Source organism: Exophiala oligosperma, assembly GCF_000835515.1.
Source record: "Exophiala oligosperma strain CBS 72588 unplaced genomic scaffold supercont1.3, whole genome shotgun sequence".
NCBI classification, from domain to species: Eukaryota; Fungi; Ascomycota; class Eurotiomycetes; order Chaetothyriales; family Herpotrichiellaceae; genus Exophiala; species Exophiala oligosperma.
In genome coordinates, this window is record NW_015622820.1 from 3,303,273 (window position 1) to 3,319,124 (window position 15,852).

The 15,852-nt window shown below is 50.0% G+C and overlaps 3 protein-coding genes across 3 annotated transcripts; all 3 read left to right on the forward strand.

Moving 5' to 3' along the window:
- Positions 1-3,415: 3,415 nt before the first annotated feature.
- Positions 3,416-7,423, forward strand: PV06_03929 (uncharacterized protein). Its single transcript, XM_016404757.1, has 2 exons — positions 3,416-5,992; positions 6,197-7,423. Exons 1-2 carry the CDS (start codon positions 3,621-3,623, stop codon positions 7,077-7,079), a joined length of 3,255 nt encoding a protein of 1,084 aa, XP_016265762.1. The 5' UTR covers positions 3,416-3,620; the 3' UTR covers positions 7,080-7,423.
- Positions 7,424-9,912: 2,489 nt separating this feature from the next.
- On the forward strand, positions 9,913-11,432 carry PV06_03930 (uncharacterized protein). The gene has a single exon (XM_016404758.1). The coding sequence runs from the start codon at positions 10,441-10,443 to the stop codon at positions 10,816-10,818; it is 378 nt and encodes a 125-aa protein (XP_016265763.1). The 5' UTR covers positions 9,913-10,440; the 3' UTR covers positions 10,819-11,432.
- A 2,014-nt stretch (positions 11,433-13,446) lies between these two features.
- Positions 13,447-15,702, forward strand: PV06_03931 (calcium/proton exchanger). Its single transcript, XM_016404759.1, has 4 exons — positions 13,447-13,604; positions 13,667-14,268; positions 14,324-15,495; positions 15,553-15,702. Exons 1-4 carry the CDS (start codon positions 13,601-13,603, stop codon positions 15,620-15,622), a joined length of 1,848 nt encoding a protein of 615 aa, XP_016265764.1. The 5' UTR covers positions 13,447-13,600; the 3' UTR covers positions 15,623-15,702.
- Positions 15,703-15,852: the final 150 nt, after the last annotated feature.

A 15,852-nucleotide genomic window follows, 5' to 3' on the forward strand; every position in this document is an offset into this window, starting at 1 on the left:
AGGAAGAGGATATGGAATAGTTGGTTGTATGCCTGGACTTGTTGTTCAAGGCAAGTTTTTCTTGTAGCCCCTTCAGTGTACATGATCAAATTGCCGAATTAAACCACAATAGTATGCTGATTCGATGTCGCTCGCTGGCCCGGAATTTTTCCCCCATCTCCGGCGAAAACGGTGACAAGTGAGCGATGTCATGCAGACACAAGGCCCCGTACCCAGTAGTTCGAACCCTCACGAGCTAAGAGGGGGGAGGTACGTTTCCGTCCGTTCGTGTGGACCATAACGAGCACAACTTGACTCGTTTGTGTGTTAGCCGGAAGTATAACGCGTGTTCGTCTAATTGGTGGGGAACGAATCGGACAGAACATGTGCCCTACTAAGAAGAATAGATGATCAGCTTACGACTTCTTTCTAAGATTCCATTGAAGGAAAGAATTCGTCCAAGTTCGGATACCTGCATCTGGTGCGACTTACTCATGTCCTAGGCTGTCGCCCTTGTGACTGTACCACGCTTGTTGTTTCCGTTGCGTTGTCGATGTATGATGTTGTGGTTCCATCGGCACTTGCAAAATCTGGGTCGGAGTTCAGTCGGAACACCTTATCTGGGAAGGAGCGCCGGCTGAGGTCAAAGACAATATGAGCATAGTGGCAGAAGTTAACGTGAACGAGAGCTTGCAGCTGGGTTGCTTTTGTTGTTGTGACTGCTCGCCAAAAAAAGGGCAAGGCCAAAACTCCGTAAAAGAATTGAACAGACTCGCAATGATAAAATATTTCAATTATCAACATCAACAACATCGCTTGCCGTTTCTGTCGTTTGGTCTTGGTTCTAATTGTTCAGTGTAGAGCATCTTTCGGTGGTTGTTGATGTAACACTTCCAGCTGGTCCAAGATGAAGCGTATCACTCCGGTCTTGTAGTGCCACCACATTCTTTGTTCCACATGATGATGCGAGTCCGGGTCCCAATGAAGCTGTGTACAGGCATCCCTGGCCTCTGAAGGTCTCAGCGCTATACCAAAAGATGCCTGAACTGGAATTGAGAGACACCCGTCGACACGTATGGCAGAGCAAACCGATCTCGATCAAATAACCATGAAATCATACGAGAGTTGCTTCCCATAATGCCGAGGTGATCTAAATGGATGATAGCTTCCATACCATTAGCAACATCGAGCAACGTGTTGTATGAGTAATAGTCTGCTTAGGTACCCACTCAGGATAGTCATGCCGTATTGGGGTTCTGTTCTGAGTCTGCACGGGTAAAAGTGGTCGGTGCTGATTGACAATAACTGTTCTATCATATATTGGTGGTTTCGTCACGGCTGTCGGCCTTCCAGACGAGTATCAGCAGCTTGATCGGCTGAGTGCATGGTAATGTCGCTGTTCGACTCCGATTTCTGCGATGGTAATATGAAAGAAGTCACAGAGTCTCCATGGGAGATGACGCGCCCAAGGACTTGGCTGGGAGAAGGAAGTTCAAGAGGCCCATCGATGGTGAAGTCGATGTTTTCAAATGCCTGTTGTATCGATACGTTTGCTCGACACTCGTTTCTGACATGTGCTGCTAGCTGCGAGAGATCAACATCGGAGCGTATGACGCGGGCCAGATCTTCGTTGGCATGGGCATCCCCAGCCTTGACAATTGCGATGATACCTCCAAGCAGCTGCCGATGTCTTTCCAGTTGCACATGGGTGTCGGCAAGTTCTTGAACGTTGCGCTGGTTGGCGATTTTCCGTCGCTGGTCGGAAGTTGCATCATACACACAAGGACTGTTCCTGCTCGCGCAGGCCTCACAAGGATTCCCGCCGGTACACTGGCCGTTGATTAGTGGAGGGGAAGCAGGAAGAAGTAAATCAACACACCCTTGTTTTTCTTTGCTTGCACGCGCCACACGCTGTCGAGATCTTGCGCGGCTTTAGTGAATTCAGGGGATAAATTGAGCCGTCAGCATTGTGAGAGGGTCGCGGGGCCAGAGGTTGAGACATGGCAATCACACTGTCGTCGGAGCTGCATCGAGTGCGGGATCCCAACTGTTCATCAGGCTTTGGTATTTGTTGTGCGCAATTACTATGCGATTGTCCAGGAGCGACTGATTCCACACGAAGCCACTGAAAGGGTGGAGGGGAAGATGTGATATAAAGAAGCAAGAAAAAGGCTGGAAACAGGATGGTTTGTTGGCTTTAAGAACGACGGACGAGTCAGAGAGGATTTGCGGACAAGTCATCCGGCGATCGTTACAGTGGTTGCCTTTTCCATATACATGACCGAGTAATGAACGACTTCAACTTATCTTCACCTTTTGCAAACAAATGCCAAACATCCCTCCACTTGATGGGCGTAATTTGCACCCTTGGGCTCCGGGAAACGCAGATGGGCCTCTGTCAAGCGCCCAAATTGGCCATGCACCCGTTAGCACACAATCAAATGCCTCCGAGCCGGGATGGAGCCATGCGCCGGTGCTTGGTTCAATTGAACTTGGTAAGTACTCAACATTTCGTCACAGTACCTTGTCTGTAAACATGCGAAGAAAACCGCTCTCGATGCAGATAGGTTGGAGGCATTCCGCTGCAGCGAAAATTGTGTCCGTGGACCAAAAGGAGACTGTTGCCATGGTAAATACAATACGGTGTATCTAAAATCGGATTTTTCAACTCCACGACCGGCAAGATTATCCAGCTGTCAGTGATTGGCTGAGCCACCAGAGAACCACCAGGCTGTCAGACTCTCCATTATCGAAGGGGAGTGAGCATCAGACTGGACTCGACATTTTCTGGCTGGACTGCCTCGTGACGGCTTGAGCTCGATTGTGAGCGTACGAGCACACAAATTGTTTCAACCTCAAGATGGTTCAGGGCCAGAAGAGACCAAGACTTCGAGTTCAGGTAGTCGGCAGGCTCTGGTCAGGACGGTTAGTGAGGAAGTATGTATTATCGCTGGGTTGACCATTTCAAATGCACTTTTTGGCCATCAGATGTCGCGCTTTTAATAATGACAAGCTGTGTGCCTCGTCTCGTTCTCGTACTCGTTTTCGTCTCCGTTATCACAGCCTTCTGTGGCTGGCTTGGAGTGGCTGAACAATGATCCAGTGGCGCAGGAAGGCGGATCTCGACTCTGTCAGTCAATTTCATCGCGCAGAGTCTCCGTCAGTGCTTTAAGGACCAATATTGACCAGGGGGGTAAACATGTCCTGTGTTTCCGTAGGAATTCCTGGAAATGCACAACATGAAATGGCCCAAGACGAGGCCACGTCTACCTTGTTTTGTGATAGTATTCACTCTTCTGAGGCAGTGACCACTTCACGCCTCTTTGAGCCTGATGGCCCAACAGCGAGAGGGGCACACGTCGCCGCTATACTGGAATTAGCCTGCAAAATTGATGATGTACCGCCCAACTTTTTTTTTCTCGAGTGCCTGCGCTACGTCGCGAATTCATGTGCATCAATTTTTCTTTTTCTTCTTTCTTCAGTACCACATCGCAGAGGCTTCGAGAGCCCCAGCACGACTTTTCTAATTGTATTTCCAGCCTCAATTGTTACCTGAGCGTTCCTGCTGTGCTTGTTCTCCCAATACCCCGAGACAGTCAAGAGACTTCGCGTCTCGCACACTGTCGACTAATCTCACCACCATGGATCAACAAAGATTTCTAGAGCAGTTGGCCATTGTCCTTGATCCCAAGAAGGGCAATGTCAAAACCGCCACCAATGTTCTGCAAAATGAGTTCTACAAGAACCCTCAGTCGTTGTTATTCCTCATTCAGTTAATCATCTCTCACGACAGCTCTGAGCTCAAACAACTTGCCGCGACGCAAGCCAGACCTCTAGTCTCCAAGCACTGGACGAAGATTCCTCAAGAGCAGAGACAACATGCCAGAAGCCAGTTGTTCTCAGCTACGCTTGCCGAACCCTCCTCCCTCGTCCGCCATGCCTCCTCTCGGCTGATCAGCTCCATTGCCAAAATCGACCTCGAGGATGGTGAGTGGCCTGAATTGCCAGGCATGCTCCAGCAGGCTGCTACCAGTGCCAGCGCTGCTGAGCGTGCTGTTGGTGTCTATGTGCTTTACAGCATCCTGGAAACTATGGGTGACGGCTTCAGTTCGAAATTCAAAGAGTTGTTCGCCCTGTTTGGTAAAACGATCAAAGATCCAGAGTCCCTCGAGGTCAGAATCAACACCATGCTGGCTATTTCCAAAATGGCTCTGGTCATTGATGCAGACGAGGATGAATCATCGATAAAAGCCTTCCAGAACATGTTTCCCGCTATGGTCGCTGTCCTGAAAGACACGATTGATTCAGGCAAGGAAGAACAAGCCATGTTGGCATTTGAGGTCTTCAACACCCTTCTTACCGCCGAATATCAGCTCATCTCCCAACACTTTCAAGACTTGGTTCGTTTCATGAACGAAATCGCTACCAATACAAACATGTCCGATGAGACTCGCACGCAAGCCATCAGCTTCCTAATGCAATGTGTGATCTACAGACGCCTTAGAGTTCAAGGAGCCAAGATGGGAGAGCCACTGACCAAGAGCATGCTGCAAATTGTCACTGAGATCGACGACGCTTCTGCCGATGACGACGATATTACTCCCGCTCGCTCTGCGCTTGGTTTGATTGACACAATGGCACAAAGCCTCCCAGCTAACCAAGTTCTGGTACCGCTGCTTGATGCCCTTCCTCAGTACTCAAAGAGCTCTGATCCCAAGCATCGTCAAGCAGGTATCTTGGCCCTCGGCATGGCTGTGGAAGGGGCTCCCGACTTTCTCAGCACTCAGCTGCCATCCGTTCTCCCTACCCTGTTCACCCTGCTGGAGGACTCCGAAGTGACTGTTCGTCAGGCTGCGCTGCAGACGACCGCACGATTGGCAGACGACCTGCCAGAAGACATCACCAAGCAGCATGAGAAGCTTATGCCTTTGCTTGTCAAGAACCTTACGGCCGCCATGGGGGCATTCAAGGGTGAGGAGGAAGGTCCCACGGTTGACATCATGAAGTCTGCGACCAGCGCTATCGACGCTGTCGTCGATGGTATGGATGCCCAGGATGCTGTGCAGTATCTGGATAAATTGGCTCCTCTACTTCAACGTCTCTTCAAGCATCCCGATTTCAAGATCAAAGCCTTGGCTGCTGGTGCACTTGGTTCGTTGGCTTCGACCGTCGAAGGGCCTTTCCTGCCATACCTCAACGACTCCATGCACGCGATGCAAGAATACATTACCAAAAAAGAGAGCGAAGAAGAGCTCGACTTGCGTGCAAGTTGCACTGACGCTATGGGTGAGATGGCCGTTGCTGTTGGTGCGACTGAATTCAAAGACTATGTCCAGCCTTTGATGCAAACCAGCGAAGAGGCTCTTCACCTGGAACACTCTCGTCTCAAGGAAAGCACATACATCCTCTGGGGTTCGTTGGCTAAGGTGTACGAGGAAGACTTTGCTCCATTCCTTGGTGGAGTGGTGCACGGCTTGTTCGCCTGTATCGATCAAGAAGAGGCTGACCTTGAGGTTGCGCTTGGAGATAGTGCAAAGGACCTACTGGGCAAGGAAGTGACCATCGCTGGCCAGAAGGTCAAGGTGGCTGCAGCCGACAGCGACGATGAGCCTGAAGATGGAACCATTGAGGACGTCGAGATTGGTGATGACGACGACAGTGATTGGGGCGATCTGGCTACCGTTACCCCCATTGCTTTGGAGAAGGAAATTGCTATTGAAGTCATCGGCGATGTCGTGTCCAACACCAAAACAGCATTTCTGCCATACTTTGAGAAGACCATCGAGAAGTTGTTGCCATTGGCAGAACATTCCTACGAAAATGTCCGAAAAGCCACCATTAGCACCTTGCATCGAGCATATGCCGCTCTGTACGACGTCTCCGAGGAGTCTGGCCAGATTCAGAAATGGAAGCCCGGTCTTCCAGTGCAAGTTGAGCCTACCCAGGAATTGAAGAAATTCGGAGAACTCTTGATGACTGCTACGTTGAATGTGTGGACCGAGGAGGATGACACGTAAGTTCTATTTCATTTTCAGCCTTCCCTTATGACAAGCACCACAAGCTAGCATGATGAACCTTCTTCGTTAATCCCAGCTCACTCCGACACGGAAAGACCGTGGATGAAGCGAAAGCGATCTTCAACCCTCTGACTCTCTATTGTTTCGCCGAATTGCACTCCTTATATCACTGTATGCGCAATTTCTGACTTTGGAAATAGTGCCACCGTCACGGAGACCTCGCGGGCTCTGTCAGAGAACCTCAAACTCACTGGTCCATCCCTCCTCTCTTACCCAGACTGCCTGTCTCAGATCGTTCAGACTGTCACGGCCCTGATCACCAAGAAACATCCATGCCAGCTTGACATGGATGAATTGGATGAGGAAGATATGGAATCCACAGAACTAGAATGGCTTGTCGTTGATAGTGCAATGGACGTCATCTCCGGACTCGCCGCAGCGCTGGGCCCTAGCTTCGGCGAACTCTGGAAAATTTTCGAGAAGCAAGTCTATCGGTATGCGAGCGGCGGTGAATCTCTCGGCCGTGCGTCTGCCTGCGGTGTGCTCGCAGAGATCATCACCGGCATGGACGCTTCAGTCACACCATACACTTCGCAAATGATGAACGTCTTGCTTAAGCGCCTCGGTGACGAGGATGCCCAGACAAAGTCCAACGCGGCATACGCCGTCGGCCGTCTTGTCGAGAAGTCCAACGACGACGCCACCGTGCTCAAGGCATATCCCCAGATTCTTCAGAAACTCGAGACAATCCTGCACATCACCGAGGCTAGGTGCACAGACAATGCCGCAGGTTGTGTCGCACGCTTAATCCTCAAACACAAGGACAAGGTGCCCGTGTCGCAAGTTCTGCCTGTCTTGGTGGACAGCGGCATCTTGCCTCTCACCGAAGATTACCAGGAGAACGAGCCCGTGTGGAAGATGATCGTGCAGCTCTACCGTGATCAAGACTCTACGGTTCAGCAACTCACGCCGAAGTTGGCTCCAATCATGATGAGCGTGCTAGGCGATCCCGAGGACCAACTCACCGACGAAGTGAGGGAACAAGTTCAGGCTCTCGTCGAGCACCTGAAGAGTATCCACTAGACATTTTCTTCAGCGTCACGCGCACCGAACATACGTCTGGGGTTTGTAGACGTCCAGGTGAATTTGGGTTATTGGCTTGAATTTTGCTCAGGGGGAAACGAGTGATGATTTTATGATGCTTGCGAGCTCCGACGGGTATGGACATGCCACGCACATGAACGTGGCGCATACGAAACTTACGAAAAGGGGATGGATGGTTGGTGAGACAAACACAATGCAACGGCACGGTCAGTGGGTTGCAACGCATAGTCATAGCTGACGGGATGAATGAAGTCGATGAAAACAAGAATGAGACGAATTGAGAAGAGTTTCCAAAGGGGGTTTCCCCCGTGCTTTACAACGACTGGCTCTCGAGTCAAAAACTTGGCAAGTTGGATGTTGGTTTGGGTAAGTCCGATACACATACCTTGCTCTGTACCTCGAACGCATCACGATCCGGATTTCAGTGCACCGAGCCCCAAATGTTTTCGACACGTCTTGTGTGTGTGTGTGTGTGTGTGTGTGTGTGTGTGTGTGTGTGTGTGTGTGTGCGTGTAATCGCCGGGGGTGTTTTTTCCCCCCTTTTGCTTTTTCGTTTGTTTTGTCCTTGGTCTCTTTTGCTGCTTTTTGCCACTTTCTCGATTCCCGCCACACACTCACGCACCGATCTCTGACTGGACTTCCCACTCCTCCTTTTTGTGTCTTGTGTCTCGTGTTTCGTGTTTTCCCCGAGTTTCCGTCGTCACGGCGTGGGTCGTCTGCCTGCCTGCCTGCCTGGACGCCCTTGTCCGAGTCACGTACCACCGCAGCCGTTTCAACGAACGAGGCCAACCAAGGCCAGCCTCCTCCCCTTACGTGTGACGATGTTGTACTTGCCCAAATTTCCATCCAGATTCGAAACGGGAACCGGGAACGGAATCCCTTACGGGGGAAAAAAGGCCTCATCGCCAATCTCGTATCTCGTAAGGGAAAACACACGTGCCGAGGAGCGAAACGTGTATCTGGGGTGCCTGAGATGGAGCTGGGCGATACGAGTTTCATCCCAGAAACAAAAAAAGACTTACACAACAGGGGAGACCCAGGAAGGAATGTTTGAACACCCAAGTGGTGTAAACTGAAAAGTGAAATGTCTTGTTATTCTGATCCAGTGAATGCGCCCACCCATTAATAAAGTATCTGACCCCAGGTACATGACCAAATGAAACAAAGAGAATTAGGGGTATCATCAACAACTTCTTCCTGAAGGACAACTCAAACCGTAAGTAAAGAAAAGCAATCAACCAAAAACGCCAGTCAGCATAGCCATGGCTTCTCAAGTTCTCGCACGCAGAGTCTCGTGCCATTCATGGTCTCATCTAATTCACAACATGTCCTTCATTCGTTCCAAGAAACCATGACATCAGCCCAACATCGGACGGGGTGACAAGGGCTCATTGTGGCCCCTTCATCGTCATACCATGAAGTTAGTAGATCACTGTTACAGCTCGGGCAAGCAAGTGTTGAACACAGTATTCTGTGTCACAGAAGAAGCCCCATTCTGGGATAGAATTAAAGGAGAGAAAGCCAGTCATCTTCTCACAAATCCAAACACCATCCTTTTGAAGTTAGAACCGTGATTTGGGTCTGGTCGAGAATATCCAGAATGATACTCCATTCGCTGTAATGTCAAGCGAAAAAGAGGCCAGGGGTATTGTCCCTCAGATGACTCACTCCTATTTTCTCGAGTCGAAGAGCTCTCACTATCGTTTCTTCGATCTGGCTGGAGCAAGTAGCCAAAGGCTCCTCGCATGTGCAAGCAAACATTGCAATGGCCCTGTCGGATCCGCATCAAGACAAGGTTTCATCGGTAGAGAAGTCTGCGTGGGTCGCACAAGAACCGAGTACTCGTAGTGGCGGTACCTTACGATGGATGAATTTGGAACTAAGCAGCATGGCAAACAGGTCCTGCCAAACTACCATCATCGTTTGGAGGACCACCAAAGAAGCATCGCTCGAATCATCACTGAGATGATGGATCCGATGGCCCTCGAAAGAAGCTTGAAGTCGCAGAAGCGCCTGATTCCTCTTTCCAGTGATTTCCATCGGGCACACTGATGACGGAGCAGGGCCAATGCGTGCTGCCAGTACTTTGTCAAGTGAATTATTGGCCGTTGCCTGCGTGCTTTGTCAAATGGAAAAATACTGGGTGTTGCCTCATAGGCAGAGGCTCATTGCCCTCTTGGTGTGACGGTATTTCAATGCCATGTCTCTTGCTTAGGCCTGTACCTGTTGGTCACGGAGGTGCTGAACCGAAAGGTCCGCTTGGCTGAAATAGAAAGCACACTCTTTTGACCTTCTCGCTGATACAAAGGGACGGTTGACGAAGGATGCTCTCTTCCAGCATGCCGGTGATTCTGCTGTGCAGAGCTCCCCCAAATCTTATACAGCGTTGTCAGTGTTGAAAGATAGAGAGCTCGAAGTCGGAAGCAAGCCCAGGTGCGCCACTTCGTGATGTGCACATTTCGCTTGCTTGCGTATGGTTCCACGATGACCCGGAGGCCGTCGCAATGGGGCCAGCTGATGCTTGAAATAGAGGGTGGGGAGCCCTGAAAGACATAACAGCTAAGCCTAAATAGGGTTAAGATAGGCGCTGTTCAACCCCAGGACAGTTGCACCTATTGGCCCATGCAGGCAAACCTGGCTTGCGAGGCTAGTTGACGCAGAGATTTGCCTGGAATCCTGCCCCTTTTCTGCAACAAGGTGGGCTTCCTAGGCATAATGCAAGCGGTTTCGGGTGGCCAGATCAGATGGCTGTTGCCTCCCATGCCAGATAAATAATAAGACACCCCTCAGTCCACCCAGGATGAGGTTGCTTCTCCGTTCTTTTCTTGCTGCAACATTTCGGAAGATTTGAGCCTTTCTGATTTCACAGCTTTGGGCCTACCTTGGACAGCTCATAATTTTGTTCTTTTCGTCAAGCCTATCGGCTTCTCTTTCTTTTGATTGACAGTCTTCTCGTCTCTTTTGGGTTGTTGCAACTCCCTTCTTGTCCTCAGAGACAGGGCCTTGAACTTTGTTGACCACTATGTCAAGGGGTTTCCTCTCATGAAATCAACATAAGGCTGTCGAGTTGATAGCGCGTCCTATTGACTGTTTTTGGTGTTGATAACACAGCCCGCGAAAAGGCAACAAGCAGGCAACCATCCCGATGCACGTGATGTCGTGTACCGAGATGGGTGGCTCGAACCCACGTGACCCGCGGGTGCCTGAATGCCTGCGAAGATGGTTGCTGGCTGCGGGAAGCCCTGGCTCGATGGTAACGGGAGAGAGCTGGAGATTATCAGGTAAGGAATGATGTAGTCCGGGATATGGGCGATGAGGATCGTTGCTGCTGACCAAATTGATGGAACATGCCAAACGCCAGAACATTGGTGGTGCATCACTGGGGTATGTCGTGATACAGCAGAGAGACAAAGGAAACCTGAACGAATGTCTTGATACTCCAGTTAAACAAAAGCCATGCTGTGTGTCCTGTACGATCACTCACCTGGAAAAGGAAACATCTGCGCCACCATACCATCTCCTCACCCTCCGATTCTTAGTTGGAAGTGTGGTCGACACCTTGCTCAAATTGAGACAAGATGACGTCCATGTTCCCCATCAAAAGACTCTGTCGAGTCCTTGGTGGCATCCTTCCTGCTATGTATTCCCGGTCAAGAGGAAATTGAGCAGAACGTCGCTCCAGAGCCGAGTCGTGCAAGTCTCTAGTAGTGGAAGATGATGAAGAGGAGGTAGTGGAAGAGAAATAAGAAGATGAGGACGATGAGGAAGATGAGGAAGACGAGACCGACGTGCCAGTGGTGGTGGATACACATCGGATCACTGTGCTTTGCAATGAGCCCAACCGGGTCTGTGAAGTTCGTTGTTGGGAGTCACTGTCACGGTCAGTCAGTAGCAGAACTGGCAATGAGTGGCAGGTCACTGCAAGCGAATGGCCTCAGCATGAGCACAAGGACCGTGCTTTGAACTGGAGCCACTCTGCAGCCCTGAGAAAGAGACCCATGTTGGTAGATGTTGTCCTGTCGCAGGCCCACGCCAGGCATCGCCCAAGTATGGGGAGTGTTGGCTATGGGTGCCTGCGTTCCTATGACTGGACTACACAAGAATGACACCAGAAATCATATTGAGGAGTCATTTGCGAGCGAATCTCCGCTCTTATGTAGGGCTCAATATCAAATGTTTGGACTCACCCCATGTTGTTCTACTGTTGCAAAGACACTGCGTCGAGCCACTTGGTGGATTTGTATAGGCGGAGGTTCGGGGCCTCTGGGTCGGTTACCTTTATTTAAAAGTGCAGTAGATGACAGTAGTGATTCCTCAATAGCGTCAAAGTCCTGGCAAGACGTAAACGGGTCTGTGTTGTAGCAAAAATCGCTGTCGGGGAAAGCGGTCTTGTCGAGCAGGGTGGAAATGGCTGCGTGAGACAGTCGTAGGCAGGTTGGGATTCGAGAGAGGATGCGGAGCACAGGAGCGCAGGCAGTTTACACTAGACACCGTCCACTATCTTATTGGTACAATTGTGCCACCGGTCAGTCCTTCCAAAGCATTGTATTTTTGACTCAAGTGTATTGGACAGAAACGCCCTGGTACGGGCTGCTTCAGTGCTTACCGTCCCCCTGCATACTTGTATCTTACGGTTGCGTAGTACATCAAAGTCCTTCGACTGACACGTAATATTCTCGTCTGCACATTTGTGGCCTTCCAAGAGGCGATGCAGAGGTCTCATTATTTGGCACTTTTGCAATGACTCCCAGACATGTTGAGCAAAAGACGAGGATGTTTTTGGAATGCGTGCCGTGGAACTTTTTTATCTACTATGAACGTCTCGTCAGAAGGATGAACACGATAAAAACCTCCATCTGGCAATGATTCACATTTCACATGTGTCGCACATGGGTTTCCAGCAAAACAATGAGTTCATCCGTCTCCGGTTTCTCAGAGACTGAAGGTCGATCTCGCATGTTTCTTTTGTGGCCCGGAGTTTGGAACAGTCTTTGGTGGCCATCTGGTCTACATATCAATTTAGTGCTACTTCTGCTCTCTCAGTACCTATATCACACATATATGTAGCTGGCTACCAGTCTCTTTGACTTATCCCTTTACTCGTTTGGAGTGCACCTCTACCAGTACATCTACTCACGCCATCAATTGTCGTCGGGGATGGTTGAGCACAGGGCACCAACAAACGGTGTCGCGGGGCATGGCGGGGCGCTGATGTAGTTGTCAAAGCGCCTGAGGCGCCTATCGATAAGGCTAGTGCCCGCCTGTCTCCGTTACCCATAACGCCTAATAGAGATACCCTTAAAACAATATGGCTCGGGAATGTTGAGACTTCTGGCCCCTACAGTGACACTGTAGTTCTCAAGTGCAAGATTTCCAGAGGCCAAGATTCCTGTTCAAGTTGGTAGCAGGACCCTCACAAGGCACCACGGGTTGCTCCTCATAGCGCAAAAGCAGCATACAGTATGATATCGAGTTTTTCCACTCGACGCTCATTGTCCTTCTGTTGGCCATTCTAAATACAATTCGTGCTCGTAGTGCCGCGCTTCATGACTGAGACGGAGTAGACTAATCATGGCAACAATCTGGAGTTTGTGATGTAAGTTTGTTGTTGACTCTCTCTAGAAAAGGACCATTGAATTAGAGGAGGGATTACCAAAATGCAGATACGAGCCACTGGGATCCTCATATTCAAGCTCTCCGAATATGGTAGACTGTTTATAGGCGGCGGCAGCTAAGGCCTAATAGGCCGGACAAGGCCCAATCATGATCCACGCGTGTCAGAGTCTTTGTTGAATAATTAGGGTCCCTGACTATCAACGGGAGCACAATAAATACCCTACAATAAGCACCGGTACCATATTGGCGAACTTGGCATGGAATTCTTAAACGACTCGCCCAATCTCCGTTGACGAGACTCCATGATACTCTCTGTACTGTACAGTACTCCCTAAAATAATGCTCCATATGCTACTTTGTAATTCTGCTTTCTTTGTGGTTTGTGGGCATGTATTGTATTATGGCTGGGTTATCTATCTACCTGAGGCTCTGCGCCACGATTTTGCTGCCACAGAGCATCCCATGTGCTTCGTAACCCTGTTCACGTAGATATTCCTGCACAACTACGGAGTAATTCACCTGTATATTGTATACACGTACCTTCACTTCGTGTTCTGCCTGTCCTCCTTTATGACCAGCCGCAGCCCCCTGTGTTCACACTTCCCGAGGTGACGTCACTCAGGCCTTGATATCGCAAATTGGATCCTTTGCCAAGCTTTTCCCAAATTGTCTTGGTCTTGGTTCTTGTTTCCCTGTTTGTCTCGCCTTTTGCCATCGTTGACGATATTTCAATATTTCAATATTTCGATCATTATCTGTTATTCTACTGTATCATTTTCTGGACAACACACTTGATCAGGGCCATCACCATCCTTTTCAATCCTACGCTCAAACCGAGACTGTTGTTGTAACATGCTCCTCTACCACCACTTCCTTCAATAACAATGCGTATGTTTCGCCTTCTCCACTGCCTCGCCCGTCACCCTCGTTATTCCTAACCTTCAGTCCAGATCGAGTCCGAGCATGGGCACACTCGTCCGCTCATCAGAACAAATTCAATCCATGGTCGCAAAGTGATCAGAATTCGAAAGCCGCTGGCAAAGCACCCGCCAATGGCCAGGATACCGCAGATCAGAACCCGCGTGGATCTCGTTCGACGCGACTCTGGAAGAACGTCAAGGCGCCACTCTTTCACAGTTGGGTCAATGTTCTCTTGGTATTTGTGCCCGTCGGTATCGCCGTCCATTTCGCAAATATCAATCCGAACATTGTCTTTGCACTCAATGCTGTGGCCATTATTCCCTTGGCAGGCCTGTTGACCTTCGCCACCGAGTGTGTTGCCCACCGATTAGGACCGACGTTGGGCGCACTATTGAATGTCAGTTTTGGAAATGCGGTGGAACTTATCATTTTCATCATCGCTCTTGTCAAGAATGAGATTCGCATTGTACAAGCCTCTCTGATAGGCTCACTCCTGGCCAACTTGCTCCTCATTTTGGGCATGGCGTTTCTTATCGGTGGCCTGGAATTCCAAGAGCAGATCTACGACAGTACTGTTACGCAGATGAGCGCCTGTCTCTTGGCCCTGGCGGTACTAAGCCTTTTGATCCCGGTTCGTCATTTCCAAGTTTTCCTCAATCGATGACCCACTGGCTAATCCCGAACAGACTGCTTTCCACGCTTCTTTCAGTGACTTGGACAGAGCAGACCGTGCAGTGATTAAGTTGAGTCGAGGCACATCCGTCATTCTCCTGGTCATCTACTTCCTTTACCTGCTGTTTCAACTCAAGTCGCACGCCTATCTGTATCAGGGAACCCCGCAACATGTCATTGACGAGGAATCGGCCCCAGGTTTCCTCGCACGTTTCGATTCAACCAGTTCGTCTGCGAGTTCGTCACGGGTGTCAACCGCCAACTCTAGTACGGGTTCCAATCGTCGTGTGCGCAAGAGGCTGAGGGCAAAGCTGGGCATGAAACGGCATGAGAAGACAGAAATCGAGCCAGAAAGGGACATTGAACCCACTGAGCATGAAGGAGCCCCATCGACAGAAGTCGTGAGCGAAAAGACAGAAGAACCGGCAGAGATTGAACAGCCTCCTCAACATTCGGGACCTATAGCGACTCCTGTCACAGTCACCGCCTCATCTCAGGCGGGAGCCAGGGCAAAAATGCCATTAGGAGCACGAGGTCTGTCGTTCCGTACGCCACCAGTTTTTCGGTCATCAACCAACCCACCTGGAGGACCTCTGACAGATCATTCGCAAAATAACCTCCGCCGCTACAGGTCAGATCCCAACAATCGTCAGTACGCACAGCGACAAAATGTTTCCCCCGCGTCTCGAAGAATTGACAGGCGCCAAACCCCCAAAAGCACCATTTCAAAGGAAGAGGAAAGTGAACCCCCCATGGGTCAAACAGCGTCCATCATTTGGCTTCTCATCTCCACCGGTCTCGTTGCTTTGTGTGCAGAATTTCTGGTGGGCAGTATCGAGCACTTGGTCCAAAATTCACCACTGTCGGAAGCTTTTGTTGGATTGATCATTCTGCCCATCGTAGGCAATGCAGCAGAGCATGTTACAGCAGTGACTGTCGCGGCGAAGAACAAGCTCGATCTTGCTCTCGGGGTGTCTCTGGGCTCGTCCATTCAAATCGCGCTTTTTGTCACCCCGGTTGTCGTCATTCTTGGTTGGATCATGGACAAAAGCATGTCTCTGTATTTCAGCCTATTCGAAACTGGCTCGCTCTTCGTCTCAACCTTCATCGTCAATTTTCTCGTGCTCGACGGTCGGAGCAACTACCTGGAAGGAGCGCTGTTGTGTGCTTGTTACATCATTGTCGCGTAAGTTTCAATTTCCATCCTTTCGAGTTTTTGCAAGCCTTCTAACCAGCACTGCAGTGTCGGAGCATACTTCTTCCCTGATGACCAAGATCAGAGCTCTCTCACAAGCGGACCCGGCAACGGCTAAAAGTTGGGAAGCGGACTATCTATCTCCCCCAAATTCTGTAGAATCTTGTTATAAGAACACATTAATTCGACTTATCGTACCTGCAATGCCTGGTTTTCCTGTAGCTATTCGGCACGTAGAGATTGACTCGTATCCCAGCCTCTTCAGTGTGCCGAGACACTTTCACATGCAAGGCGGATCAACGTGGGTCTCACATGCCGGAAAGTAAATCCACCGATGACGTTCGACGT

Excerpts from the sequence above, each read along its gene's own strand:
- PV06_03929 (XM_016404757.1), top strand. The coding sequence starts at position 3,621 with ATGGATCAACAAAGATTTCTAGAGCAGTTGGCCATTGTCCTTGATCCC. Across the intron at positions 5,993-6,196 it reads TGGACCGAGGAGGATGACAC|TGCCACCGTCACGGAGACCT; the intron begins GTAAGTTCTATT and ends CTTTGGAAATAG.
- PV06_03931 (XM_016404759.1), top strand. Across the intron at positions 14,269-14,323 it reads TACTAAGCCTTTTGATCCCG|ACTGCTTTCCACGCTTCTTT; the intron begins GTTCGTCATTTC and ends AATCCCGAACAG. Across the intron at positions 15,496-15,552 it reads GCTTGTTACATCATTGTCGC|TGTCGGAGCATACTTCTTCC; the intron begins GTAAGTTTCAAT and ends CCAGCACTGCAG.
- PV06_03930 (XM_016404758.1), top strand. The coding sequence starts at position 10,441 with ATGGAACATGCCAAACGCCAGAACATTGGTGGTGCATCACTGGGGTAT.